The following is a 27,999-nucleotide window of genomic DNA, read 5'->3' as shown; positions in this document are numbered from 1 at the left end:
CCGAGATCTTTCCACATCAAACAAATAAATCAAAAGATCTTAAGATATGTATATATAAAGTATAATCATATTGTCAACCATGTACATTTCTTAAAATAAATTAATGAATATATTATGTAAAAATCAGAAAACAGCTATACTGAACAAAAGATATAAACAAAATTTAAACCACTCAAATTACTAGTTTTGTAAATTATATAATATTAAATAAATAAATAATATAAATTAAGATATCTGACAGATATCAACTGTCACAGCATTATCAGGAATCTCACAGACTGCAGTAATGCCAGATATCGGATATCACAAGTAAACATTGTCTCAACACTTCTGGACTGCATTTTACAAAAGAACTTACAACGCCATAAATCTTTTTATTCTCATTACCGGTAAATAGGAAAAAAGTCGTAGCACAACGTCATAAATTACGTCATATATCTTTTAAGTCTCAGGGAATGAGTATAAATAGGAAAAATTTGTAGCATATCAAATAATTTAAATTCTCGTTAGTAAATCTTACAGGTAACAACTCAATCATACAATAACCTGTGAACAATGAACTTGTGTAATTTTGGTCGTAAGTCGTAAGTTCTTTTGTAAAACGCAGCCCTGTACAGCACAATAATATATAAATCAAGGAGTCTTCTAAAACAGATCAGCTGTCATGATATCCAGTTTTTGATTAAAGTTTTTATTGACATAAATCAATTTGTGCACACATGATATAAGAAGGAAATTCTTCATGTACAAGAACTTTACAGTCTTACAAGCATGTATCACGGAACAATACACCACACTGTACTTTATCTGATAACAACTATCAAATATCAAATATCCTATTTTACAAGATATCAAATACACATCTAATTATGTACTCGCACTGAATCATGTATCAGGATCTAAATCCCAGACATTTATCCTGCATACTCTATTTATCAAACCATTTACCATAGGAATATAATGATATCAAGCTATTTCATATTTCAATTCATAGTTGATATCATATTTTTGGACAGTTCAACTTGAGTTACTTCTCTCTTTAATATTTAGTGCAAGTCATTTATCACACGATGCACTATATGAATAAGTCCTTCAATATCAACCGGATTTACAGGTATCTTCTGTACAGTTGGTCAGCTCACATACTTTGAATAGTTATTAACTATTCTTTATATATCACAGTCACTTAACATAATCTTATCACATTACCTCAGCCTTCACCTTTGAACTCTGAACTTCCATTTCACCTGGATTGTTTCTATCCGCACATTTGAACTATGACCTTTCATTGTTTGATTTGGTGTGGGACAAAGTTTCTTGAATTGAGGTTGGTGGGTGTTGAGGTCGACCAACTAAAAAGTAGGTCAACATGTCCCCTTTCCCTTTGACCTTGACCATCCCTCTACACTGCATTATATAACCTTTCACTGATAGGATGTTATAAACTTCAGAAGTCACCTGAAAAAAGAATAATTGTGAAATTCACAAAAATTATCCACTGGTAACACATTTAAGGGACATTTGCAACAAACCATAACTTTGAAGAATCATCACAATTGTAACTGAAACAAAAAGATAACTTTTTATATAGAAATTCTTAAATTACCATTTTGTATTGTACACCCAAGGAAATTTACTTACGTTATCTAAAACCAAACTTAAAAAGCACATTACAGCATTGCTTGTTTAGTGCGAACATGAATATAGTGAAGAGTCTAACAAAGCAAAGTTTTGTAGAGTTCTGTGCAAAATTTTTAACAAATCCTTGTAAAATTTTTACTTATAAAAACTCTGACAAATTTACAGATATAGCAAATTGATTTTGTTTTCCTTACATGTTAAAAGTAACTAAATTTTCATCTTTTATAATGTTTTAAAAGTTATCAATACATATTGACAGTATTGCTTAAAGAATTGTTTTTCCACATAAATTTTTCAATCTTCATTTGATAAATTTAAGTTTAAAAAAAAAGTACTGTTACTTAATGGCCTAAGAAACACAAATGTTTTATTTTATTACATTAAATTTTTTATTTTTACTAATTTTTACTGTTTATCAATTAAAAATAGATTATTGCTATAAAATATAAAACTTTTGCATTCGTTATGAACGTAATTTGTTATATGCGTTAGCTTCACATCAATATAATACACGAGGCCCATGGGCCACATCGCTCACCTGAGGAACAAGCGGTATGATAAAATCAGCTCAATGGAGTCATAATACAAACTATCTGGACAATGTACAATAATTCATGTAAATCCTGTATAGATAAAATCCATTTTCCCCTGGATATTCTTATGTTTATAATCATTAGTCCCTTTTCTAACAGGATGATTTTATAGTCATATCATATGTTGAGTATTGCAAAACTAAAAAAGATCCCTAACAATAGTTTATATATGGGATATAAACGTACATCAAACTCTGAACCTTCTCGTGAGGCCAAAGAATTGTCCTGGGGCCAAAGTCTTAACAATTATAAAGAATCATCTGGCTGATTAGTTTCTGAGAAGATTTTTAAAGATATACCCTATATATTCCTTTGTTAAACTTTGACCCCCCCCCCCCCATTGTGGCCCCACCCTACCCCTGGGGATAATTATTTTCACAACTTTGAATCTACACTACCTGAGGATGCTTTCACACAAGTTTCAGCTTTCCTGGCTGATTAGTTTCTGAGAAGAAGATTTTTAAAGAATAACTCTGTTTATTCCTATGTAAAACATCGACCTCCCATTGTGGCCCAAACCTACCCCCAGGGGTCATGATTTTCACAAATTTGAATCTACACTACCTGAGTATGCTTCAACACAAGTTTTAGCTTTCCTGTCTAATTAGTTTCTGAGAAGAAGATTTTTAAAGATTTACTGTATATAATCATATGTTAAACTTCGATCCCCCATTGTGGCCCCAACCTACCCCCAGGGGTCATGATTTTCACAACTTTGAATCTACACTACCTGAGGATGCTTCCACACAAATTCCAGCTTTGCCGGCGAATTAGTTTCTGAGAAGAAGATTTTTAAAGATTTACTGTATATAATCATATGTTAAACTTCGATCCCCCATTGTGGCCCTACCCTACCCCCGGGGGTCATGATTTTTACAACTTTAAAATTTACACTACCTGAGGATGCATCCACACAAGTGTCAGCTTTCCTGGCCGATTAGTTTCTGAGAAGAAGATTTTTAAAGAATTACTTTTTATATTCATATGTTAAACTTCGACCCTCCATTGTGGCCCCACCCTACCGCCAGGGGTCATGATTTTCACATCTTTAAATCTACACAACCTGAGGATGCTTCCACACAAGTTTCAGCTTGGTGTTAGCCTCAGTGGGTTTCTGGAAGAACAGATTTTGAAAATTTTCGTAATAAATATTGACAATTTTTTATACTTTTTTAATCTTTAGCTTTTAAGATCCGTGTACAAACATAGGATTGTGAGCAAATCTCTGTATCTTGCTTATAATTCGAAGCTTAACACTCAAATATGGTTAGTAAATAGAAATTGTAAACAACATGCACTACATGTATAACAAATAAAGAACACAATTTATTTTCCGAAATGAATTATATATATATACATGGATATACCTACATATTTCCGTAAGCGATATCAAACTCTATTTAAACTGAATAAACTAAAGAAAATGCCGAGCATCTCAACAAAACCTATTGCATTAATCTACCATTACGAAAAAGATAATGCTGAATTACCGATAGAATGAATTGTATTTCAGTACCCCTACATCAGATTTTGCTTAATTTGCCCAGGTAAACAGTTAACGTAACTGTTTGATTTACCTAAGTCTCTGATTGATTTGATACGTTAAAATCACGAAATACAGACGATAGTTTCCAGGTTACAAAGCATAAATAATGAAAACGAAACGAAAATCAGAACAAGCTAACACCACCGTCATGTGTGAAAATTGTCAATGCATTGAAATATTTAGCCTCAATTTACTTCACAAAATCGTCACCAATATATTTTTCATGTTTCAAAACTTCCCTTCATACGCGAACTGTTGCACAACAAGCAAATTTATCATAGTCAGATCGACCCTTTTTCGTTTAGTGTCATGGCTGCTTTAAACAAAGAACCTCGTTTTAGAAGTATGGAATACGAGTCTTGGTAAAATGGGTATGCAAACCCGGGCCGTGGCAAAATAAATGCCAGGGCAGATCGGCAATCGTCAATTCCAAATACGCATTATTTTGCAGCAATATCTACAGCGAATACAAATATACTAGTCCATCAAATATCCTGAAATTTTAATGAGATTGGCAGATTAATAACTGCCAATCTTTTGTTTTGCCCAGGCCAAGTCTTGCCTACCCATTTTACCGGATGCCGAGCCCGATTGAAACACGCCTTTCCTTTATTATTATTTTCGTAATAACTTCGATTTGAAACAAAATTACCCCTTAATTTTTGCAATTTATACTTTCCTTCCCATAAGGATAATTTATGCTAAACTACGTTGAATTTGCCTCGGTAGTTCTTGAGAAGAAGATTTTTGAAAATGCACCCCCCTTTTTCTACAGTTTCAAGGTTTTCTCCGCTTTGAATACAGATCGGACTTTAATTTTTGCAATTTATATTCACCCTCGCATAAGGATGCTTTGTGCCAAATTTGGTTGAAATTTGATAAGCAGTTTTAGAGAAGAAGTTCAGCTCAGGTGAGCTAAAAACCCAAGGGGAAGGAAAATCACTTCACTCTGAGCATTAATTCATTATAAGCATGTTTTACTGTACAGTATAATGCTCTTAAGGTTAACACAATGAATTGAACCTTACTTGTATGTAGTCTGGTACCCCGGTGCTGTCCATCCGGCTGGCCACATTGACGCTGTTGCCCCAGATATCATAGTGAGGCTTCCGTGCTCCGATTACACCCGCCACCACTGGACCAACATTCATACCTGTCAAGATTCAGTTTCATTTTTATCAAGCAAGGTCTGTAAGACATTTGTCAGCTTGTAACTTTTTTCCCAAATTTGATGAAGCTTAGTACAACAATCTAATGAAGTTTAGACTTGTGTCCTTTTTCTGCTATAATTATGTGCTATACATAAAATCTTTCAAAGAGGAGCAAGTATAAAAGTCCATTTTTATTTTATTTAGACTCAATACATGTTTACAGAAGAATTGATTTTAAAGGCAGCTGCAGAAAACAGAATTTTCTTGCAATTATTTGACTGTTTTAACTAACTGTTGTCTACACTTAAAATTAGACTGATAAAGACTGGCTCTTAACTTGTGACAAATTCTTATAATCACTAATAAATGCAAAACAGATACCCTTTAATGATAATCATAACTGTAAAATAATAATAATCCTTATTAAACTGAGGAATAAATATCCACATATATGCAATCACAAGAAGCAGTCCTCACAGATTTTAAAGTCTTGCTTTTATTTTTTACACATTTTTTGAGTGTATAAAATTATAACAAAAATTGGTGCTTGCGATTTTATATTCTCACAATTTGATGCAAAAACAGTGGAGTCTTAGGATTAAGTACACGCGTAAAATAAGGAATTAACAGTATTTAATACCAGTACTGGTGTCACATTGCCAACCTCTTACAAAAACCTTGTGATGGTAGAACAAGGCCAGCCCTTAAGCTTTCTCCTTCGACCGAGATTTTCTTTCTTACCTACTCTCATCTTAAAGTTGTTAAATGAGTGTTGGTTAACATTCTGAAGCAGTTCTCGGATCGAAAAGGCAAACTCCGCCATAGCAACTACGTGACTCATGTCCGAGTAGTTGGTCTCGGGGGTCAGGCCTGAGGCCCCCATGTAGGTGTAACCTATGGTTTTGATTTTCTCTATACAGCGGAATCTCTCCTCTCCCAAAATCTGTATTCAGAATAAAAATAATCACGAACAGTAAATAGATAATAGTTACAACTGTGCTGAGACATGGTCCTGTCATTCTCCTTTGACCATCACAATACACAATGATTTTAATTACATTAATGAATACCCTTTTCAGTATATGAAAGCATATCATTTTGCATGTGTGCAAAGTAATGAAGGGGTCTTGATACTTTAAATAAATCTAAATATTTTGTGTGCCAAAAATACACTTTACAAAATATTTAATATATATTTATCATACATCATTTTTATGTATTGTATGTGAAAATAAAACAACTTTTAAAAAAAAACGCTAATCACTTTTATGCCCCCCCTCCCCATTTTATTTCAAAAACTTGCTTTTAATTTATTTACCTTGTTTTAGAAAACATTTTCAAAAGGATTTAAATATGGAATGTTTGATGTCTCTAGAAGAGAAAAACCCAGAAGATGTTGTTTTTACAATTATGATCACGTTTCCACTTGTCAATGACTTTGTATGTCCCTCAGTGAAAATAAACAGGATAATTAATGATCAGCGTTTCCAATATCATCACTAATTTAAAAGTAAGATAATGTGAAGTCAGTGTACAATATCAAAACAAACCTCGTCGTAATCAGCGATGATCTCATTAAGTAAACGAAGGCATTCCACTCCCTCGTTATTTCCCTCAAGCTCCATATAAAACTCTGAAAAGTTCGCGATGGACGCAAACATGATACAGGCATTGTCACAGTCTTGGTAATACATCTCCTGCAGAAATTTAAAAAAAAATTCTGTTGTAGCTTTTTTTGGAAAGAACTAAACTGATGTAAAATATTAATCATATAATGTTAAATACATGTTAAATATCATGCTTAGTATTAAAATAAAAAAATATATATTTGATGAATTCTTTACAAAATATATGTCTGTTATTTTTATTTAATTTTACATTTGTACCACTAAGTAGAAGGAAAACAGAGAAAATCTTCCTCAATATCAGATAAGGAAGATTTTTAACACACATTTCAACCTATTTTCTCATTACCTTTTATTGTCATGATTGGTTTTAATGCAATATTGTGCTGATTTTGGTGAACATTTTTGTTAAATTGTTCATGAGCAGTTGAACAAAAAAAAACTAAGCTTTTCAGTTTGGTAGCTACTGTTTAGGGTACAAAAACCTATTGTTTACAATATATAATAATGATGATGGTACCTCATCTTTCTTGAACTGATTTTTCAGGAAGTGCTCAGCTACATTGAGAGGCAAAATGTTGGCAAGAAGTCGCAAGTTGTAAGCTCTCAAACTCTCCATTTCCTCTTTTTCTTCAGTGGCCTGTGAAAAAAGGATATTTGACAAATAAGAATTGCTGTCCTTGGGAGTTGATTTTTGGTTAAGTTTTTTAATAATGGCACACTGGGGCATTGAGAATTATTATGATTTGCCATTAAAATGTACTTGTTATAAAATTCAAAAAATAAGAGAGAAATTGTTATGTCGAATATGAAAATTTCATACCGCGCATGGTAAATCACATGTGATAAAGAACCTTTTAGGACTAATAATATTTCAAGGCCCACCTGAATTTTCCACAGGAAGTCTAGTCGGGCCGTGGATTCCACTTGCTGCGCGTGGATAGAGAGCACGATGGTCAGAACAATAAACAGAATGATCGTCTCCCACTTCAGGGCGATTGATGAGCCTTTCTCCTCCAAGTTCCTCCTGTTATAATAACTTAACACTTGTAACAATACATTAATACTGAAAATATGTCACTTTTCTATGAAACTATGTAAACATAGATTAATACATGGCATTTTTTATTTTACATCTTATATCAGCCCAAGGTTGCTGTATATTAGCCTAAGGACTGATAAACAGTGAGTGATATATGAAATGTCATGTCATGATTTTTATATCATAGAAAATATCAAAGAAACAATCCAAACATCATGTGATACATTATTATTGTCAACAAATCGTTTGGTGACAATTACTCTACTCTAATTAACTTTCCTGTCAATTTGCACCAGCTGTTTGTATTCCAAGTTCTTGGACATTAGAACTGAATGACGCATACCCATTTCTACATCATTATAGCCGATGATTAACAGGAAAGAGTGTGTAATATCGATTGAAGAACTGCCAGATATAGGTGGGTGATTAATTTTATTACACAACCCTAGGGTTTATTACACAAAGGAAGGCAAAATTGTGATTTATATTGAACAGGGCAGAGAAAGGTAATTAATTTTCTATAAGTTTACGATTTGTGTATATTTGAAAAATAGTTAAATAAGTTCAGATATTTTTTATTCCCTAATAACTTTAATTCAAATCAACCAAAATGAACGTACACTACAACCTCAAATTTAATGAATGACCTTGAACTTTTTCTCCAACCTTGACCTTTAAAATGACTTAATATAAAATCTACATTTTAGACAGAAGTTTAAAATTTTATAAATTAAAGAAGAAAATTTATACAAAATATACAATTTATCAAACTCTACAAACTTTGTGACATGAAGAACTCTACACTTACCCAACATTATATCGCACCAAGATGTCCCTGTTATCAAAGATGGCGATGAAGAAGACTTGAGCCACGACCAGGTAGGTGATGGACATCAGGCTCAGTAGCATAATCTTCAGTAGGCTGTTGTTGTGGACAAACACAGCACAGGAAATCATGGAGAGCACCACACAGAAACTAAAGTACTGTGTCAACAGAAATAAACCACAGTTTGTAGAAACAACTGTTTTAAAACTATATTCATGTTTTCAAAATTTAAACTTAGTCTAAAAAGGTCTCGATTTCAAATATATTACTACCCCACCCCCTTAATATTCCTTTTTTTTTCTTAATAAATGTATTCTTACTTTCAAAATTTCTTGTTCTCCTGTTTTATTTTCCTGTCCTGTTATTTTTTGCAAGCATTTGTTTTGTTTCTCTCTTAAAAATTATTTTTATTCCTATTCTCTCTCTCCTACTCTCTCTCTCTCTCTCTCTCTCTCTCTCTCTCTCTCCTCATGCTCTCTGTTCTCTCTCTCCCATTACCTCTGGGAAGTGTGAGGTAGCTACAGAGGGGTGACAGGCATTGACCTCCGTTCCCATGGAGATGTTGGCCAGACTGATGAGGGTGATGTTGATCATGTTGGTGTTAAATAATGTCTGTAGACAGGAAGTCAGACTGTTGGTATCAAGCACGACCTGGAATAAATATTATGTTTTAGTTAACCCTAAGCAGAATTAAAAATCTCATTATTTTTCTAAATTATAAAAGTTTGATGCTGGCGATTTATATATATTTGATACAAAACAGCACAATTACAGAATATTTAAAGTACTAGAGTAAAATAATGTACATGTATCTACAGTAAGAATTGTAGCAGGTCTGTGCCGTATAAGTTTTTATCAGTACTTTGCGTTGTGTTTATTTTTGTTTTGAGACTGAACCAAACTCAAAGTAAATGAAAACCAAGATTAACAACCCTTTATATATTTATTATAACAAAATAAGAGAACAAGTCAATAGCAAGTACTTAAAATCCCCCAACTCTAGAACCTAACTTTAACATGGACCTCAAATAGACAGACAAGATGGGAACTCAGGAGAAAATAAGCTAGCAAAACCAGCTGTCTCCCTCTTCAAATAAGGACTTACATGGGTTTATATACGGAAAAGAGAACAAAGACAACTGTCATAAAGTTATTGGCTATCGTATAAAGTGGGCGTTACCAAAATAATAGAATAAATTACATCAGGATCGTATTACATCTACTAATAAATATAAACAAAATCCCGATCTACCACAGAATATTTCGACACGACAAAGGCAAAATCAAACTTTTGCTTACTATATTTTATATTTTCATTTTTTTGTTGTGTGAAATATTCTCTAATTTATGTTGATCAAACAAAATAACACAACAGTACAGCATATAAGTTACCAAGTCTAAATATATCCACAAGAAATATGAGCGAGTCCTTCCAGGCAATACGTTTTCATAAATGAAGATTATGTAACAAAATTTCAGAATAATATAAAAAATGACTGTAATAACAGACAGGTGATTCTACAAAAATGCTTTCAGACACAAAGAGCTTTATTTTTTAAAAACTGCAAACTTTGTAAAACCAAAACAGTGTGGTAACTTCATCATGTTTTGAATTATTGAGAATTCCTAGAGTAGCAAGAAAGACGGTAATGGTGTATTACAAAGCTGTGTCTTACAATAGCGGTGCCTTATGATAGTGGTGACTCAATTACAATAGTGGTGACCTTAAATTATGAAAGCAGTGACAAACGATTTTTGTGACTTAATTATGATATTGTAAATTAAGATAGCATAGACTTACAAAAGTGGCGGCTTACAATAGCTATGACATACAATGGCTGTGACTTAATTACAACAGAAGTGACTTAAATACCATGATAGTAGTGATTTACAATATATCTGTATCAGCAATTTATAACTTTCAATAGCGGTGGCTTAACACTGTAATAACTTACGATAGCTGTGAAGGCACTAGCGTAGAGACACAGAACTGCCAGGATATAAACCATCTGATTCAGCCATTTGTTTGAGGTGATCAAGGAGGCTGTCCGCCGTATCGACCGCGGAGAACACTGTAAAAACAAAATCATTTTTCGCTTTCTGTGATCATCATATATTAATGATACTCTAGCAACTGAACAAAATCTGAAAACAACAAACTTATAATAAAAAACACTAAAAAATATCACAATCATTTTGTATTCTATTGATCATCAAAATTATACCTCAGCAATGAAATAAAATGCTAAATTCATCCGGTTTAATGGCATCCTAGGAAGCTAAGATAGCAGTAAACTGCTAATTAAATAGATACAAGATATCCTTGTAGTTTACCTTGTAAAACAAATAATTGTTTATTTGTGCAAACAAATTTGTATGCTTTTGATATAATTGTCATCTTTTGCCAAGTCCTAAGGCTTTAATCTGCCCCTATATGCGATATTTTTTTTGATGTATCTTCCTATTCTCCAACCAAAAAACATTTTTTTTTTTTTTTTTTACTAATGAATTGGATGGGTCCTTGATGACCTTGACTTACTGTGAACTTCTCGCTGAACACCAGCAGGAAACAGAAAGCGTTGATGGTGATCGTGAAGGGGAAAAGTACAGACATTACCATGGAACTGTTGAAAGTCAAAGAATAAACAAATCAACAATAAGACAAGTAACTACTATGGAATCATTAAATTTCGTGGTGGCTCAATTTTCATGGAATTCGTAGTTACCTCACAACCACAAATTACATCCTCCACAAATTAATAAATTAGGGTTATAAAGTCATATTTCCTTTTGTAGGTATAAGAAAATACATGAAATTACATCCCCAAGAACCTATAAAATTTCAGCAATCCACGAAAATTGGCCCCTAGAGTAATGATTCCACAGTATTGGAACTCATTTGTTCCTTTCTATTTATTTTTTACTTTAATTATATTTTATATTAATAGAAGACAGAGCATTACTTTTCATCCAATTAGTGTTTTTAGTCATTAAATTTTTTTTAAAAAGCAGTTTGGTACTAGATTATAACTAGAGGCCCCTGGGCCACAACAGCCACCTGTGCAATGGAGACTTAATATGTAATTTTTATCTTAGGTTTAATATGAAGTTTTGTCCAGATACATCAAATGTTTGTTATAGTATGATATACTGAGGTTAAATAATGGGTATATTAGAGTGATCATGCATAAAAAAAAGTTTGATAGGTCAACATCGTCAAATCAAAATTGTTTGTGTTTGTATGAAGAATAACATGCAAACTAAAGAACCATATACAGCTCTAAAAAACTAATTGTCCTACATGTTTATTCAAATTAAATCTAATAAGCAATGATTGTTTGTTTATTTTACTCAATCCAAATTGAAAATAATGAGCAATGATTGAACAAATAAAGATTTAAAACTACATGAACTAATTATCTTATATAGATCTGAGCATTATCTTTAATCCCAAATTCCTTAAACCTTAAGGACAACCAAAAAATACCTCTAACATTGCCTTTGGTTTAACCAAAAATCTTTTGAAAATTATCGTCTTTGTTTGATTTTAAAATTAATGAAAATGAAGATAAACTTTAGTTTAATCACAAATCTTTAAAATCGTATCTTAATTGCTTTATTTCTAAATTTCTTGACAATTAACTTAAGTTTGGCTTAATCAAAAAATCACTGAAATTTCATATTAAGCCAAAAATACACCGATAAAATGTTAAAAGTTTATGCAGCAAATCCCTCTGAATAAAACTCAAATTAGATTCATCCCATATATCTTTTGAACAACATCTGTTATCTATTTCCAAAGCCAATGAGGATTTTGTATTTCTGTTCTTGCTCCTGAGCATTATTTTCATTTAAAACCCAAATCCTTTGAATATTACCTTTAGTTAAACCCAAAACCCTTTGATAGTTTTCTTCAGTTTGATTAAAAATCTACTGAAACAAGATATCTGTGATCCAATTAATGCTCACTAGTGATACCCCCGCTCTGATGTGAATATGCAAAATAAACAAAGTCGTCATTTAACAGAAAGCTGGCATCCGATTGGTGCAAATATATATCCCACAATATGGCATGTCTAAACAAATAGTGTGTTAAAATTCCAAGCATCCGCGATAATTAGTTGCTGAGAAATCTTAGACAAAATTTGTTTGAAAATTTAGGCTAAAAATACCCAAAGTCGTCATTTAACAGGAAGTTGACGTACAATTGATACAAAAATATACCCCACGATATGGCATGCCTAAACAAATAGTGTGTTAAAAATTTCAAGCATCTGCGATGAATAGTTGCTGAGAAAAAGGTGACAGGAATTTTTTATCCGGACAGACAGACGGACACACAAGGATAAAACAGTATACTGGTACCCCCTTCTTCTTCAGACCGGAGGTATAATTATTATTATTTTAATCCCAAATTTTTCAAATTTATATTTGGTTAATCCTAATCCCTTAAAAATCCCTTCTGAAAAATGGAATTTTAAATGATTTTCCCTTAGAAAGATACTTACTGGGGTATAATAAGAAGTTGAATGGCACAGATTAGTATGAGCAACAGAAGGTTACAGGCCAGATGGGACACAAACATGGAGTCTCGCACTTTGTGGAACTGAAAACCAAAAAGATAAAAAACAGAACATGTGCAGGTTAGTAGTTACAGGTGAGTGATTCAAATCAAAAACAATCAACAAAGGTGATTAGTGTGTTAAAGGTGTGTTATTTTAAACTCCCATACACGTGGAAAAAATTAAAAGTGATTACAATCATGTGATCAGAAACTAGTTTGACTGTGACTGCTACATGGATATGTAAAATAGTAACTTCAAGCCTTTAGTTTAGAACTTGAGTGTGGATTGATTACCAAACAGAAAACTTCTTTTTCCATCATTTTATTATCTCCAGTAAATGAATCTAGTAATTATGAAAATAATAGATTTAACAATTTAAAAAAAAAAGTGAGCAAAAGCAAAATCTGGGGCAGAATATGATAAAAGTCACATGAAATTACATGTAGCAGCAATCTCTCCTAATTCCTATTGCTAGCACTGGTGATTCTCAATAAAAATGAAAAATTCTGTCAGTAATACTTATTAGTGAATAAAACAACAAACAATACAAATAATTATAGAACATGGACTTACAATTAGTAATTTCTAAACTGTTAAAAAAATCACGAAGCACAGTCTTACTGTTAGTGACAAGTTAAAAAAAGAAAACTTGTGTTCATCTGAAAGAATTAAAGGACATTTTACCTTTTCTTCCAAATCAGGCTTCAAGAATTTGAGAGGAAAGACGTTGACATGCTCAGAACGCAGGCGGTCAATACTGCGGGCATCAATGGCGCGACCTAGATATTCATTGACCTCTTCATCAGGGTCCTTTACTTCCATGTTATCTCCAAAACCCAATCTACAAAACAAGAAACTCTTATTAAGTTTAAATTAACCGGTGATAATGTGGGCTTACACTCAGCATGCTTCTTTTTTAATTAATCTAAATCTAACTTAGATCAATTTTCATTTTATGACAATTATATATAATGTTATTAATAACATCATGAATAACAGAGAGCTTTTTCCAATCTGGTAACTTAACATATTTAGTTGATTTTTTTGTTACAATTAAATCAACCATTTTTCCTATTCAATATTTCTACTCCTCTCATAGTCACTTATTTCTTTTCAGCTTAATTGAGTTATGACCTTGAACTTCACCAAATACATTTTTACTGACCTTACAGGTCACCGTAGAGATAACTCAAATACTTGTTGAGCTTAACAATCACCATCATTCCCTCCCCCCTTTCTTGATTTTGAAAGTGCATAAACTAGATAATTATTTTCATCCCCCCTATCTACTTCTCCAAATTTGATCTCAAAAGTGCATGAACTAGATATAATTATCTGATAAATATTTACTTATTGTGGATGTTTGCGTTCCTGTCGTTATTGTATCCCATCAGTTTCATGTCCTTGGACGTCCCATGTACAGCTAAAGAGTTCCTACTTCTCATGTTCGGCAAGGTTTTGGGCTTTTCCTGTAAGGAATAAAATCAAGAAAATCCTTATGAACACAATTTTAAAAAAACTGAAATTCAAATAAGTCTGTTACTTTCTCCTACATTAAATTATTAACTTTAACAGAAAAATATGATTTGCCAACCTCTTGATGAAATGAATCAATAAAGATAATTAAGCAATATGTATTGGCGTAGTTTCTGCAATTTTATTGTAATGTTTTCTTTCTTTAATAACACTAGGATGATATTTTTTTATGAACAAATTGATCAACCCTTGCTTCGTTGGACTCTATTGGACTGTGTAAATCTACTTAAGTATACAAATTGACACTGTCATTTTCGGTTTGACTGACCCTTGCTTTGTCGGGGTCCGCTACGATCAGAAACGTCTCAATCTTGTTCTCCTTAATGAATGCATTCCTCTCCGCTCCATTACCTGGCTCCACTTCATAGTCTCCATGGAGACAGTGTAATGTCTCCTTGGTGATGTGTACTCGTCTGCCAATGAAACTACATTCATTACTTTTCAAATATTTTGACAAAAATTCTCTTTAAAGAATAGAAACTCTAGCTAAATCAGTAATTTTGTTGGACAGTCAAACTTTTTCCGTACATTACTGTAAATTCTATTTTTCTCGCGAATCAATGGTTTTGCATCAAATTGTGAGAATATGAAATTGCAACACCAAAATTTTATCATAATTCCAAATAGTTTAAATCTGTTCGAAAAATTAAAGCGAGATTTTAAAATCTGGGAAATGCGCTTCTTGCGATTCTAAGCGGAAATAAATTCCTCACGTTTAATTAGGAATTTACATTAATGTAACACAATAAAAAAAATAATACCCTGGTACTCCTCCAGCCTCCATGTTATTTGCGAGTGTTACGTCGTTTGACCAGACATCAAACTGCCATTTCCGTAGACCAATGACCCCACAATGGACACGCCCACTGTGTATCCCCACCCTCATATTTACATCCACCCCTGTTACATTCCTCACCAATCTACAAAAGTCAAATGTCAAGGTCAAATACTCCAAAGGACCATCATGAAATCATGTATTAACAAAGACAAGTGTCAAAACTGACAGTTGTAAAATTATAGATAAAGAATTATGTTAATGCTTTTTGAAGATAATTAGTAATTTAATGTCAATTTTAAAATAATTATGTACAGAATCAAAGTGGGAGAAAATAAAGAACAAAAAATATAACATTTGTAGTTCATATTAATTTAATATAAGTAATAATAAAACTTATAGACAAGCTTTCTCTTTGGATCTTAATCTCACTAATTTTACTACAAAAATGTATTCCTTTTAAATTAGTGAGACTTAGATAAAAATGAGCTCGCCCAAGTATTATGGACCCTGAGCCTGCTTACGATATAGCATCAATCATGTCTAGTCCCATCTCCACACAGCACTGGGCGTGGTCCGGGCGGGGCTCAGGGAGACCGCTCACGCAGTAGTAACAGTCGCCCAGGATCTTGATCCTCAGACAGTAGTTGTCAGCGGCCAAGCGGTCGAAACGGGCGAATAGTTCATTTAGAAGCTGTACCAGCTCCTGGGCCGTACACTGGGAGGAGAGCTGGGTGAAGCCACACATGTCAGCAAACAGGATGCTGGAAATAATAGAGAGCAACCTTAGTATTATCAGATATTGTCACTGCAAAGATTTGAACCCTAAAAACTGGTTGCTGAAAATAAAAATTTAACATAATTAGTGAAACAGAGACCAGAAGCTATAAATTAGAGAGTCTGTTTGACCTTAGTGTAATAGAGACAAAAATTGCCTGAGGCTGACTGGGCCTAAACCCACAAAAAAGGATGCTGAAAATTGAAGAGAGAGTATTCTTAGTAGACAATGACTCATTGTCAATGCTGGGGTTTGAACCCTGATTTGGACATCAGACAGTCTATTATTTAAGTGTGAAAGAGACCAGAAGCTGAAAATTAGAGAGGCTAAAATTTAAGCAACAAGAAAAGGAAGATGAAAATTAGGAAAACTTTGATCTTATAGTTTAAGAGAGACAAATATTGTGGCTGCTGGGGATTGAACCCTGGTCCTCAAACAGGATGTAAAAAAAGAGTGTCTGACCTTAGGTTTTTCTAATTGCACTTAAATTAAATAAGCATAATTTCTAATTTTCTCATCAGCTATGTTTTACAGATATTCATAACCAAAAGTATTAAAGCAAATGTCAAAGAGTTCCTGCTATTTTTTTTTAATACTGTTGTTTGAATTAATCAAGACAGTGGACCAAGAGGCCCAGGGGCCACATCACTCACCTGAGCAACAATTGCCTTAATTCTGTTCAAATTAGCACTACAGTATCAAAATATCTTGCTAAAAAAAAATGAAAATCTGTCAATTTTTATCCACCTCTTTTTATTTTTGGTAAATACCAAGCCCCTTTTGTTGTTGTACCTGTAAGAAGATTTTTCTCTATTCCTATATACCCCCCCCCCCCCAATTCGTGGCCCGACTTTTCTCTTGGGAATCATGGTTTCAACAAACTTAAATATGCATAACCTGTGCTTTCACACTAAGTACTGAGTTTTAGACCGAAAACTTTCCCAGAATATTTTTAAAGATTTTCTCTATATATTGCTATATAAAAATTCAAACCGCCATCACAGCCACGCCCTACCACTAGGGACTGTGATTTTGCAAACTTGAATTTACACTACCCGAGGATGCCACTACACAAGTTTAAGCTTTTCTGATCAAACAGTCTTTAAAAAGAAGATTTTTAAAGATTTTCACTATATATTCCTATGCAAAACTTGATCCCCCTATTGTGACCCAACCCTACCCACAGGGACCATGATTTGAACAAATTTGAATCTACACTACCTGAGGATGCTTCCATTTTAATTTGAGCTTTCCTGGCCTAATAGTTTTTTAGAAGAAGATTTTTAAAGATTTTGTATATATATTCCTATTTAAAAATTGATCCCCCTATTGTGGCCCCACCCTACCCACAGGGACCATGATTTGAACAAACTTGAATCTACACTACCTGAGGATGCTTCCATTTTAATTTTAGCTTTCCTGGCCTCATAGTTTTTGAGAAGAAGATTTTTAAAGATTTTGTATATATATTCCTATTTAAAACTTGATCCCCCTATTGTGGCCCAACCCTACCCACAGGGACAATGATTTGAACAAACCTGAATCTACACTACCTGAGGATGCTTCCATGCAAATTTGAGCTTTTCTGGCCTGATAGTTTTTTAGAAGAAGATTTTTAAAGATTTTGTATATATATTCCTATTTAAAAATTGATCCCCCTATTGTGGCCCCACCCTACCCACAGGGACCATGATTTGAACAAACTTGAATCTACACTACCTGAGGATGCTTCCATTTTAATTTTAGCTTTCCTGGCCTCATAGTTTTTGAGAAGAAGATTTTTAAAGATTTCCTCTATATATTCCTATTTAAAACTTGATCCCCCTATTGTGGCCCAACCCTACCCACAGGGACAATGATTTGAACAAACCTGAATCTACACTACCTGAGGATGCTTCCATGCAAATTTGAGCTTTTCTGGCCTGATAGTTTTTTAGAAGAAGATTTTTAAAGATTTTGTATATATATTCCTATTTAAAAATTGATCCCCCTATTGTGGCCCCACCCTACCCACAGGGACCATGATTTGAACAAACTTGAATCTACACTACCTGAGGATGCTTCCATTTTAATTTTAGCTTTCCTGGCCTCATAGTTTTTGAGAAGAAGATTTTTAAAGATTTCCTCTATATATTCCTATTTAAAACTTGATCCCCCTATTGTGGCCCAACCCTACCCACAGGGACAATGATTTGAACAAACCTGAATCTACACTACCTGAGGATGCTTCCATGCAAATTTGAGCTTTTCTGGCCTGATAGTTTTTTAGAAGAAGATTTTTAAAGATTTTGTATATATATTCCTATTTAAAAATTGATCCCCCTATTGTGGCCCCACCCTACCCACAGGGACCATGATTTGAACAAACTTGAATCTACACTACCTGAGGATGCTTCCATTTTAATTTTAGCTTTCCTGGCCTCATAGTTTTTGAGAAGAAGATTTTTAAAGATTTCCTCTATATATTCCTATTTAAAACTTGATCCCCCTATTGTGGCCCAACCCTACCCACAGGGACAATGATTTGAACAAACCTGAATCTACACTACCTGAGGATGCTTCCATGCAAATTTGAGCTTTTCTGGCCTGATAGTTTTTTAGAAGAAGATTTTTAAAGATTTTGTATATATATTCCTATTTAAAAATTGATCCCCCTATTGTGGCCCCACCCTACCCACAGGGACCATGATTTGAACAAACTTGAATCTACACTACCTGAGGATGCTTCCATTTTAATTTTAGCTTTCCTGGCCTCATAGTTTTTGAGAAGAAGATTTTTAAAGATTTCCTCTATATATTCCTATGTAAAACTTGATCCCCCTATTGTGGCCCCTCCCTACCCCCGGGGACCATGATTTGAACAAATTTGAATCTACACTACCTGAGGATGCCTCCACACAAGTTTAAGCTTTTCAGGCCTAATAGTTTTTGAGAAGAAGATTTTTGAAAAATACCAACAAATTGTCAATAATTCTCAATTATCTCCCCTTTAAAGAGGGCATGGCCCTTCATTTGAACAAACTTGAATCCCCTTTACATAGTGGTGCTTTGTGCCAAATTTGGTTGAAATCTGCCCAGTGGTTCTTGAGAAGAAGATGAAAATGTGAAAAGTTTACAACAACGACGATGACGAAGACAATGACAACGACAGACAACGGACAAATTGTGATCAGAAAAGCTCATTTGAGCTAAAAAGTTTGCTTTTGCATCATCAATACGAAAAGGATTCATGATGGATTTCACAATAACAATAATCCTGTCAAATTTCCAGCAGATCTGCACTTCAACATCTATTGTGATTTAATGTAAATGTTTCTCACATAGTGGACATAAAGACCAAATCTTATGACAGAAAATAATAATCTCTGAATAAATGAGTTCTTTGACATTTATTGCTGAATACTGTATCAATGATGTAGATTTACCACTCATAAAAGCTGCAAATATATTGTTTTAATGCAATGTTTTACTCTATATTACAGATATCATTATTTGTTACAAACATTATGAGTCACAGAAATAATCATAAGAATATTTCCAATAAACCCTAAAGTTATAAAACTGTCAACCAGTAGTCACAGATAACAGCTAGTGCCCTATCCTTGCATCATGAATAAAGAAGATCGATGCAGGGGTGGTCAACAATTTTCCCATCAGATCTGCTATGATATTTTTTTACCATAAAATATTATTTATAGTTAAAAATAAAATCAAATATTTTACAGCAATTTTTGACCAAAAATAATTATTTATAGTTAAAAAAAAAAAAACAAATCGGTATTATACCGCAAAGTCTCATGTATAGCACATACATGTACTTTTTTTTAGCCTAAATAAGATCAAAAGTGGGAGTGCATATTACAGCAAGTGCAGTTAGCCAGCACACAATGCCAGCTAGCAAACCAAGCTCTAAGAAACAGTGCGTGCAAAAAGAACAAGCTAAACCTACAAATTCATCAAGAAATTTTTCTGGCAGCATCCCATAATGCCCTCTAATGCTTTCTCCTGTAGTGCTATGCCAAAAATGGCTGACATTTAACACTTAATTTATGGTTTCTTGAGGTTTGGTGACATGTTTTGAGAATCACATGCGTTGGTGAGACCCAAGAGATTTTTTACATGCTTCCATTCCTTCGTATTGAGTCGAGATAAGTGAACATCAAATGATGACATCACAGTGATCTCACGCTATATTTCCCCCAAGATAATTTTAGAGATAAATTAAGAGGTAGATTAAACATCTGTAATGCATGTACAAATTATTTCAGAATTAACTGCGATACCTGCCTCATATGATATGTTTTTTAAAATCTTATAACTTTGATAGAGAGATTACTCTGCCTAGAATAACTGCTTATACTTTTACCTAAGCAGTTTTGACCTGCCACTAAAATCCTTACTGCTTGGTACTGCTTAAAAACTGCCAAATAATTTGAAAACTGCTTAAGAACTGCTTATCTACTGCTAAAATAGGCAGTTCACTTTTCTATGGGTATAAATATACAAGCAAGAGCCATATTAAACTCACTGTCATATCGTTCCATTTTTAAGCTAATTTTGCATGCATGTACAGTAAGAATAAGAAGGGAGGGAATTAATATTAATCACAATAATCAAAGATCAATTAAGAAATTACTTTTGTTGTTTTGTTTAGGTTTTATCTGCATATGTATTTACCTTTATGTATTTAAATACACTATCATGCATGCTTATCGATGACTTTTAAAAATTCTCGATTGAAAATTTTTTCATTTAATGGGTCAGTATTATACACAGAAACAGTGTATTTTCCAGCATTTTTTAACCCATGCAACTTTAGGGGTGTGTATATACATGAGCAGGGGTTCAAAATTCCTCAAGCCCGACGTCCTGGACTAACAAATTCCGGATCCGGACTCGGCATTTAGAATCGCCGAAGTCCAGGGACTTGGCATTGTGTCTTGCTTATCTTTTTTTAAATTAAAAATAAAGTTCGTAAAATTAAAAATAAATCAAATTCCATCATGGATTTAATAACAATTTGTTATTTTTTGACATTAATGAACACATAAGCACTACAAACATTTCGAAAATACAATCCGTCTTTTTATTTTCCGTTGCAGTATGACCTGCTTTTACACATTTTCTCATGTTTCTCCCCTATGACAAACGGCAGTAAGTTTGTTGAATTTTGGACTTACGAGCAGTAATATACACAAAGAAACGACAAATGAAAGACCCTGTGAGGAACATGAAGCCGGGGGTGACTCGAGGTGTGATAAAAATAATAATTCCTCAGACAAAACTTATGAAAAGAAGAGAATTCGCGAATTCCAAAAGCCACTGGCTTGACGATATGCCATGGCTTTAATACAATGATAAAATGAATAAAATAAAACATAATTTCAAACATATAGTTTTTATTCATTGCAACAAATTAAAATAAATTATAACATAAGTTTTAGTGATATTAGTTGATATAATTTTATCTATCAATCATGACAATGTGGACTTGGGAATTTCTTTCTCGGACTTGCCTAAAATTTACTCTTTAAGTCCTGGACTTGACCATCATAAAAAAAAAATTTGAACCCCTGCATGAGAGCATATACTTATAATACACAAGATGCACATTACAGTAGCTAAAAAAATTCGAAAATTTTTTCATATTCTTACACAGAGCTCTTAGTCTATAAGGGTAAATATAGCCTAAAAATGGCCATGATCAAGCAACCCTCTAAAGCTATATAGTCTTCCACACGGAATTTCAACAATTAATTACGATGTTTTGTGGATATCACTAAAATCCATAATGTATAAACAACTCTAGTTGCTAATGAATTAAATAAGGTCTTCTCTGAGATTATAAACTTACAAATTTGTACTCTGGTGACAGATTTAGTTCTTAAGAATTCATCAAGGCTAAATCAATCAAAAACAGAATTAAATACAAGATCCCTTGTGTATTTTACATGTTCTATTTGTTCACCAAGACAATACTGACCCATATACCCCCCCCCCCCCCCCAAGGAAAAATTTATTTATTAACAACATCGCAGTAAACAAAGTTTAATGTATAATTAGTGCCACTGATAATAACAAACTACGCACAGATAATTTGATTGCTTTTTTTTAATTGGTTGCTGTTTATACAGGCTTTACGATGATGCATACAGGTGATCAATTGAAGACCAAAAAACTGTAAAGCAGTCGTAAACAAACTGGAATTTTGGTGAAAAAATTGTACAGTGATGATCAAAAAATGGTACACAATATCGCTTAAAGTTTTCTTATAAGGCACCTTATTTCTAAACCAACAAATGTATGTTAATTGTCACAAATGTCTTATTTTAAATGTTGTAATGAAATTTTGCTATGCTTTAAAATTACCAGTAAATAATGTGCACGTTTTATAATCTAAATTTTCTCACAAACCGTACACTGGCAGGTATAAATTAAGCTAGTTTAGATGAAAATTTTTTTTGTATCAACTCTATATATATACATGTAGTAAAACTTGAGAGTTGATATCTTCAATTTACATCTTGTTCATAATATTGATATCAACATCAGCAAAGCTAAAAAACAGCAGCAAATACAGTAAAACTCGGTTGTAGTGAAATCCTGGGGACAAATGGATTTAATCTGTTATATCCATAGTTCGTTATATCTGTATCACGAATTCATAATAATAACTATCATAGCAAATACACTATATATATGTATAGTACGTTATATGTTTTCTTTCACAGACGACAGTTTTTGCTAATTGAGGCTTAGAAGGAAAAAACATTCTTTTGATACCTTTAATAATCGGATTCTTAACTGAAGAATTTATGTGAAAATAAATTCATTCAAACTTTTGTTAAATGGTAGTGCAAACTTTTTAAACTGTAAAGAAATTTGTTATAAAAGTGTGTAATTTCATTACTGTTCACCTCATTGAGCCCTCTTATTTGGATCAGAAAATTTCTTGAGACTATAATTCAAATAACATTTTATCTGAAAGTGTTAATTGAGTCCATATCTAGTAACAGCATTATTTTGTTAAGTTAATACGCAGATCCAATTAAGAGGGCTCGCTAGTCATGGCCAATTTTAGACTGTATTGATCTCCTTAAAAAAATGGTTTAGCTTATTACATTTCCCCACTTTGCACTCTGTATGTTTTATTTAATCAAACACATACACGTCCGTGTTGATCACTGTTTCAGTACCTGACATTTTCGTGTCTCTGAATGTAGATCTTGTGAAACATGGTGTCCTTTGTGTTGCCAGCAATATCAGCCTTCATTTCCATGGCAACATGCCTCGGTAATACAGACAATAATAGTCTTTCCTGCAAAAAAATGTAACACATTCTCATATATATATACTTATATATATAACTACCAAATTAAGGTGAGATTTTTAATATATCAGTATTCAGTTTTCTTGTTAATAGCTTTTTTTGTTAATTAAATCAGATATTTTAAAATCTGATTCATTAGAATTTCATAATGGCGCAATTATTGTAGATTAACAAGTTAGAGTATTTCTCATGTACCCTTTACTTTGCAACCTCAGCATATCATCAAACTTCGAATCATTTTTATTCATTCAATGAATTTACAAAACTACTGTTATGTTTCCATAAATCCATACAAAAAAATGGCCCCAAATGATTCTACAATACCCAATTTTTACACATATAAATCTATACAGGATTTCTCCTGATTTGCGACGGTAGATGACTTTTATCCAACAAGTTGTGTGTTTTCTTTCCCCGAGCCTTGACATATGAATTGTAGCTGTGTGAAACGGCAACATGATGTCACGTAGGCCTGTCTATTCATTGTTGGCAAATCAGCCATGGCTCTTTGAAATCAACAAGATTTGTCTGGCTTTTGAGCTAAGACTATGCAATTTGTGTACAATATATTATCCCTTAAAACCAGTGTCTTTTTAAACTTGTTTTGATGCAAGAAATAGATATCGATACCTTCTAATGTTATACATTATACTTTGTACGTTTACAAAACACTGAAGCCTTAGTGTAACTATAGAACCAATACAATTCGTAGTGACATGCTTAATTTTTCATAGATTTTGAACTGGCTAATCTTGCATGCTCATAAGAGAGTTTACAAGGCCCGCAAAAAATGATGTGATCTGTAATTCACTATGTTTATAGATGATGATGAAAATGATATATGAATTAGTCCATTATGTATCAATATATTAAAATAAATATTGGATCCAAGAATAAATCACCCTGTGACACATTAATTTATTAATCATTTAAATAAATCCACAATATTGCATCCACATGCACCTATAAAAATTTGGATATTAGTCCACGAAAATTTGCCCAAAGTTAAGGAAATTTTGATTAATATGATTCTTAAGTATTTTAGAATGCATTGAATGCTTTATGGATCAGATTGTGAGATTTTTGGTAAATTTGACTTTTGTGCCGACCTGTTCCTGGTTTTCTCTCTGAGTCGTGAGTCGAGCCTCAATACAGCGTCTCGTCTCGAGAAATGCCTGTCTTTGAGCCTGCTCAGTAGGATAGTGGGTAAAAATCCCGGCAGTGTTAACAGCGATGAAAATTAAAACATTACTCAGCAGCTGAAATGGTAAAAGATAATTTAGAAGTTTACGAATCTATGTTACCATACTATCTTTGTCATCACTTTGAACAAAAGACCCACATAACTCATTTGAGTACCATGCAATGTTCAACTCAAACAAACTCAACTTTGTCACACACGAAGGAATGAAATTTAAAAAAAGATTTACCGTTAATTCCATTAATGAGCTTGTGATATTCCTCTTTCAAATGTAGCCTAACTTTTTCTGTCAGAATTATTTTTGTATAATATCCTAGTATGCAAAATGTGACCTCCACTTCAGTTTGTGGCCTCTGTATGGCCCTATATAGGATACAGACCCTGAAACGTACTACTACACCACACGCTCGCTGCACGCTCACTAAACGGTTCACACGAAACGCTGAACAGTTTACACGAAACGCTGCACGCTTTTCCCGAAACGCTAAACGATTTACACGAAACGCTTTAAGAAACATATATGTACATAAGTATTGAATTGATTAATTAAATCAAATTGATACTAATATACAAAGCAAAAGAAAATATTTATTCACAGAATTAGCAAAAAATACTACTTCTAAAAATATATTTATTGCTCAATGGAAATTGAATTAATATCCATTATTCTTATTCGTGTCGTAAATATATTAAAAAATCCAGAAAAAGGTTACCGTAACTCAATATTCAATACCAAAGTAAAATCCGTATGATTACAAACTGAAATCAGTTTTTCAGTATTCGGCGGGATTTGCTTTTTTTTCTCACAGTAGTTTTTTTATTGGTTTCAGAGAATACGATGTAAAATACTAACAGTAAATAAACCTGTAATTATTTACATTGATAATTTTGAAAGTTATGTAAAATTGAATTAGTCATAATGTTAGAAAAAATGCTATAAAACAACCGATTAATTTTTTTCTTACGTCGTATCATTCGCGTAAATAAATATGTTACGTACATGAAACCACAGAAATAAACATATCGATAAAAACAATAAATAAAGTTGTCATCACTATTTCGGATTTCGGAAAGAAAAAAAAATTAAAATGATTAAAATTTTTGACCCAATATTCGTATGCATAACCGGCGCCCTGCATAACGGCGTACAGTATATAATAATCTATTTGAATTAAGTACCATGCATACATATTCCCATAATAGTTAATTGCATGTGTACATTTTAGGCAAATTCGTTATCAGTGTTAAAAAAATTAAAATAATTACTTGAAGAAATATTTAATCGGGATTCCGAAGAATGTACTTCCCGCATTTCATAGAAATGAACAGTAAATATTCTTTCTATGTTTACATTTAATTTTGTTCAAATATATGTTAAATTATAATCTATCATTTAAATTGTTTGAATCATCAAATACTGATTCCGACTACTTCGAAGTCATTAGATTTCTATTGGCTATTTACAAAAAAAGAGACGCGTGACCATCCAATGAAAACGAATACACAGAGTTTGATTGACAGGTTCAGCCAGGTGCAGGTCTTACCCGATGCCCGAGGTTATTTTTGCTGGTTGTACACAGCCGAATAGTCTCAGTAACTAGTCTTCTCTTTTAAATACGCGTACCTTTCTATTGTTTGTTAAAAATTAATTCAATTTTGTAAAAAGATAAGTATATAATTTTTTAAATATATATTTTTTCATGGGAATACCTACCAAAGAGTTATGCCAATCACAAACAGTTTAAAGTTATGTAAAACACGGGCGCTACTTTAAAACAATTAAATAGTCAGAGAGTTCTGAATGAAATCTGATGAACGTTTCAAACGGTTCCCGCACGCTTTGCTCGAAACGATTTACACGCTTTGCCCGAAAGGCTGCACGTTTTGCCTGAAACGCTACACGGTTTACACGAAACGCTTCACGATTCACACGAAATGCTAAACGGTTTACACGAAACGCTAAACGGTTTACACGAAACGTTTCTCGCACAAAAGTCACACGTTTTTTTGGTGCAGTAGTACGTTTCAGGGTCTGTAACAAGGTGGCTAAACTTATTAATATTCCCCCGTTATCAGGATTGTATGTTTCTACATTAATTAAAACGACAGCTTCCATTTCTTCAGAAGGGCTTATTTGGTTACTACCCTCTCAGACTGTACTAGCCCCCACCCCCCCCCAAAAAAAATACACTACTTCTAGTATATAGTTCAAAGACAATTAACCCAAAAATTTGTATTTGATTTCAAACACACTGAAGGAGAACACAGTTTTGGTGGGAAGTGCTTACATATATTAAATCTACTTACTTGTTTCCATAAAAACGAATCCCCAAAGTTCCGTCGTAAAGTACATCCTAAATGAATCACAGATACGATGACTCCCGAGAGGACAGAGAGCCTCATTCTGATTGGCAGCATTGTGTAGATCAAATATATGAAAATCATGGTGCACCACACACCGTCACTGACCGTCCGGGGGTCGCTGTCTAGAGTGATCAGAATCGTGATTCCGCAGACAAGGGCGAGAATGATGTAGGACACAATGACCATCTGCTGCTGGTCGAAGGAGCCCTTGTTACACACCACCTGTAGCACGATCAACGCAAAGAAAATAATGCCCAGGTTAATTCCGCGGGCCGGGAGGGTGGCACCGCTGACATAGTAAAATATGATCAGAAGAACACTTATCACGCTTAAAACGCCCATGAGAATCGTCAAATTGTTCTGGTTGAGTTTGAAAAAATATCTCTGATATAATCTCTCCAACTTCGGATCAGAAAATCTTTTGGATCGGAACACTTGTGAGACGGTGGAAATATTCGGACAGTTTGCCGTCCGATCTGATTCATTTTCAAGGTCACTGAAAGGTTTGACTTGCGTTTCGGTCGACGGACCTTTGCCTGTCCTGTACCGGGCTCTCACTGTGTCCCAAGCAGATTTTTGGCCAAGCACTGAGGGGGACCCCTGGGTTGGATCCAGAGGAGCCACCTTGACACTGCGTACATGAACTGATTTACCCTTATTCTCCTTGTGCGGTTTAATACCAGTAAATTCAGGTTTTTCTGCCATTCTGAATTCCTTTTCTTTTTTTTCAGGCTTTCAATTCAAGAAAATTTCTAATAGCATTGTATATCAACAATAAATATGTGTGTCTCTTGAAAGAACTTCCCTGATTCAATCATTTTCCCAAACATCTCCATCTTTGATTTAGCCCATCACTATGGTTTCCTCTTCTTATTTGTTCTAGCTGTGATGAAAATTACTTTCTTAAACTCCTTACTTCCAATGATGCTGTTGATGTCCTGCTATTCTATAGAAATACTCCATCACCCTGTGAAAATAAAGGAAATTAAACCTCAAAATAATTGTAAGTAAAATTAATGAAGTAAA

At 33.4% G+C, this 27,999-nt stretch overlaps 1 protein-coding gene across 1 annotated transcript; it reads right to left on the bottom strand.

Annotated features, from left to right (window-relative positions):
- On the bottom strand, positions 1-27,933 carry LOC105346394 (adenylate cyclase type 5). Its single transcript, XM_011454937.4, has 19 exons — positions 26,917-27,933; positions 24,518-24,667; positions 23,275-23,396; positions 15,825-16,064; positions 15,287-15,445; positions 14,794-14,938; positions 14,340-14,458; positions 13,674-13,830; positions 12,933-13,030; positions 10,964-11,048; positions 10,380-10,496; positions 8,923-9,075; positions 8,407-8,582; positions 7,442-7,583; positions 7,077-7,196; positions 6,482-6,628; positions 5,673-5,874; positions 4,809-4,933; positions 1-1,458 (listed from the first exon to the last, which is right to left on the bottom strand). Exons 1-19 carry the CDS (start codon positions 27,676-27,678, stop codon positions 1,276-1,278), a joined length of 3,402 nt encoding a protein of 1,133 aa, XP_011453239.3. The 5' UTR covers positions 27,679-27,933; the 3' UTR covers positions 1-1,275.
- Positions 27,934-27,999: the final 66 nt, after the last annotated feature.

This window comes from Magallana gigas, chromosome 10, assembly GCF_963853765.1.
Source record: "Magallana gigas chromosome 10, xbMagGiga1.1, whole genome shotgun sequence".
NCBI lineage: Eukaryota > Metazoa > Mollusca > Bivalvia > Ostreida > Ostreidae > Magallana > Magallana gigas.
This window is presented reverse-complemented; position numbering and strand designations above follow the sequence as displayed.

Excerpts from the sequence above, each read along its gene's own strand:
- LOC105346394 (XM_011454937.4), bottom strand. The coding sequence starts at position 27,678 with ATGGCAGAAAAACCTGAATTTACTGGTATTAAACCGCACAAGGAGAAT. Across the intron at positions 24,668-26,916 it reads ATTCGTTTTTATGGAAACAA|CTGCTGAGTAATGTTTTAAT; the intron begins GTAAGTAGATTT and ends TTACCATTTCAG. Across the intron at positions 10,497-10,963 it reads TGTTCAGCGAGAAGTTCACA|TGTTCTCCGCGGTCGATACG; the intron begins GTAAGTCAAGGT and ends TTGTTTTTACAG.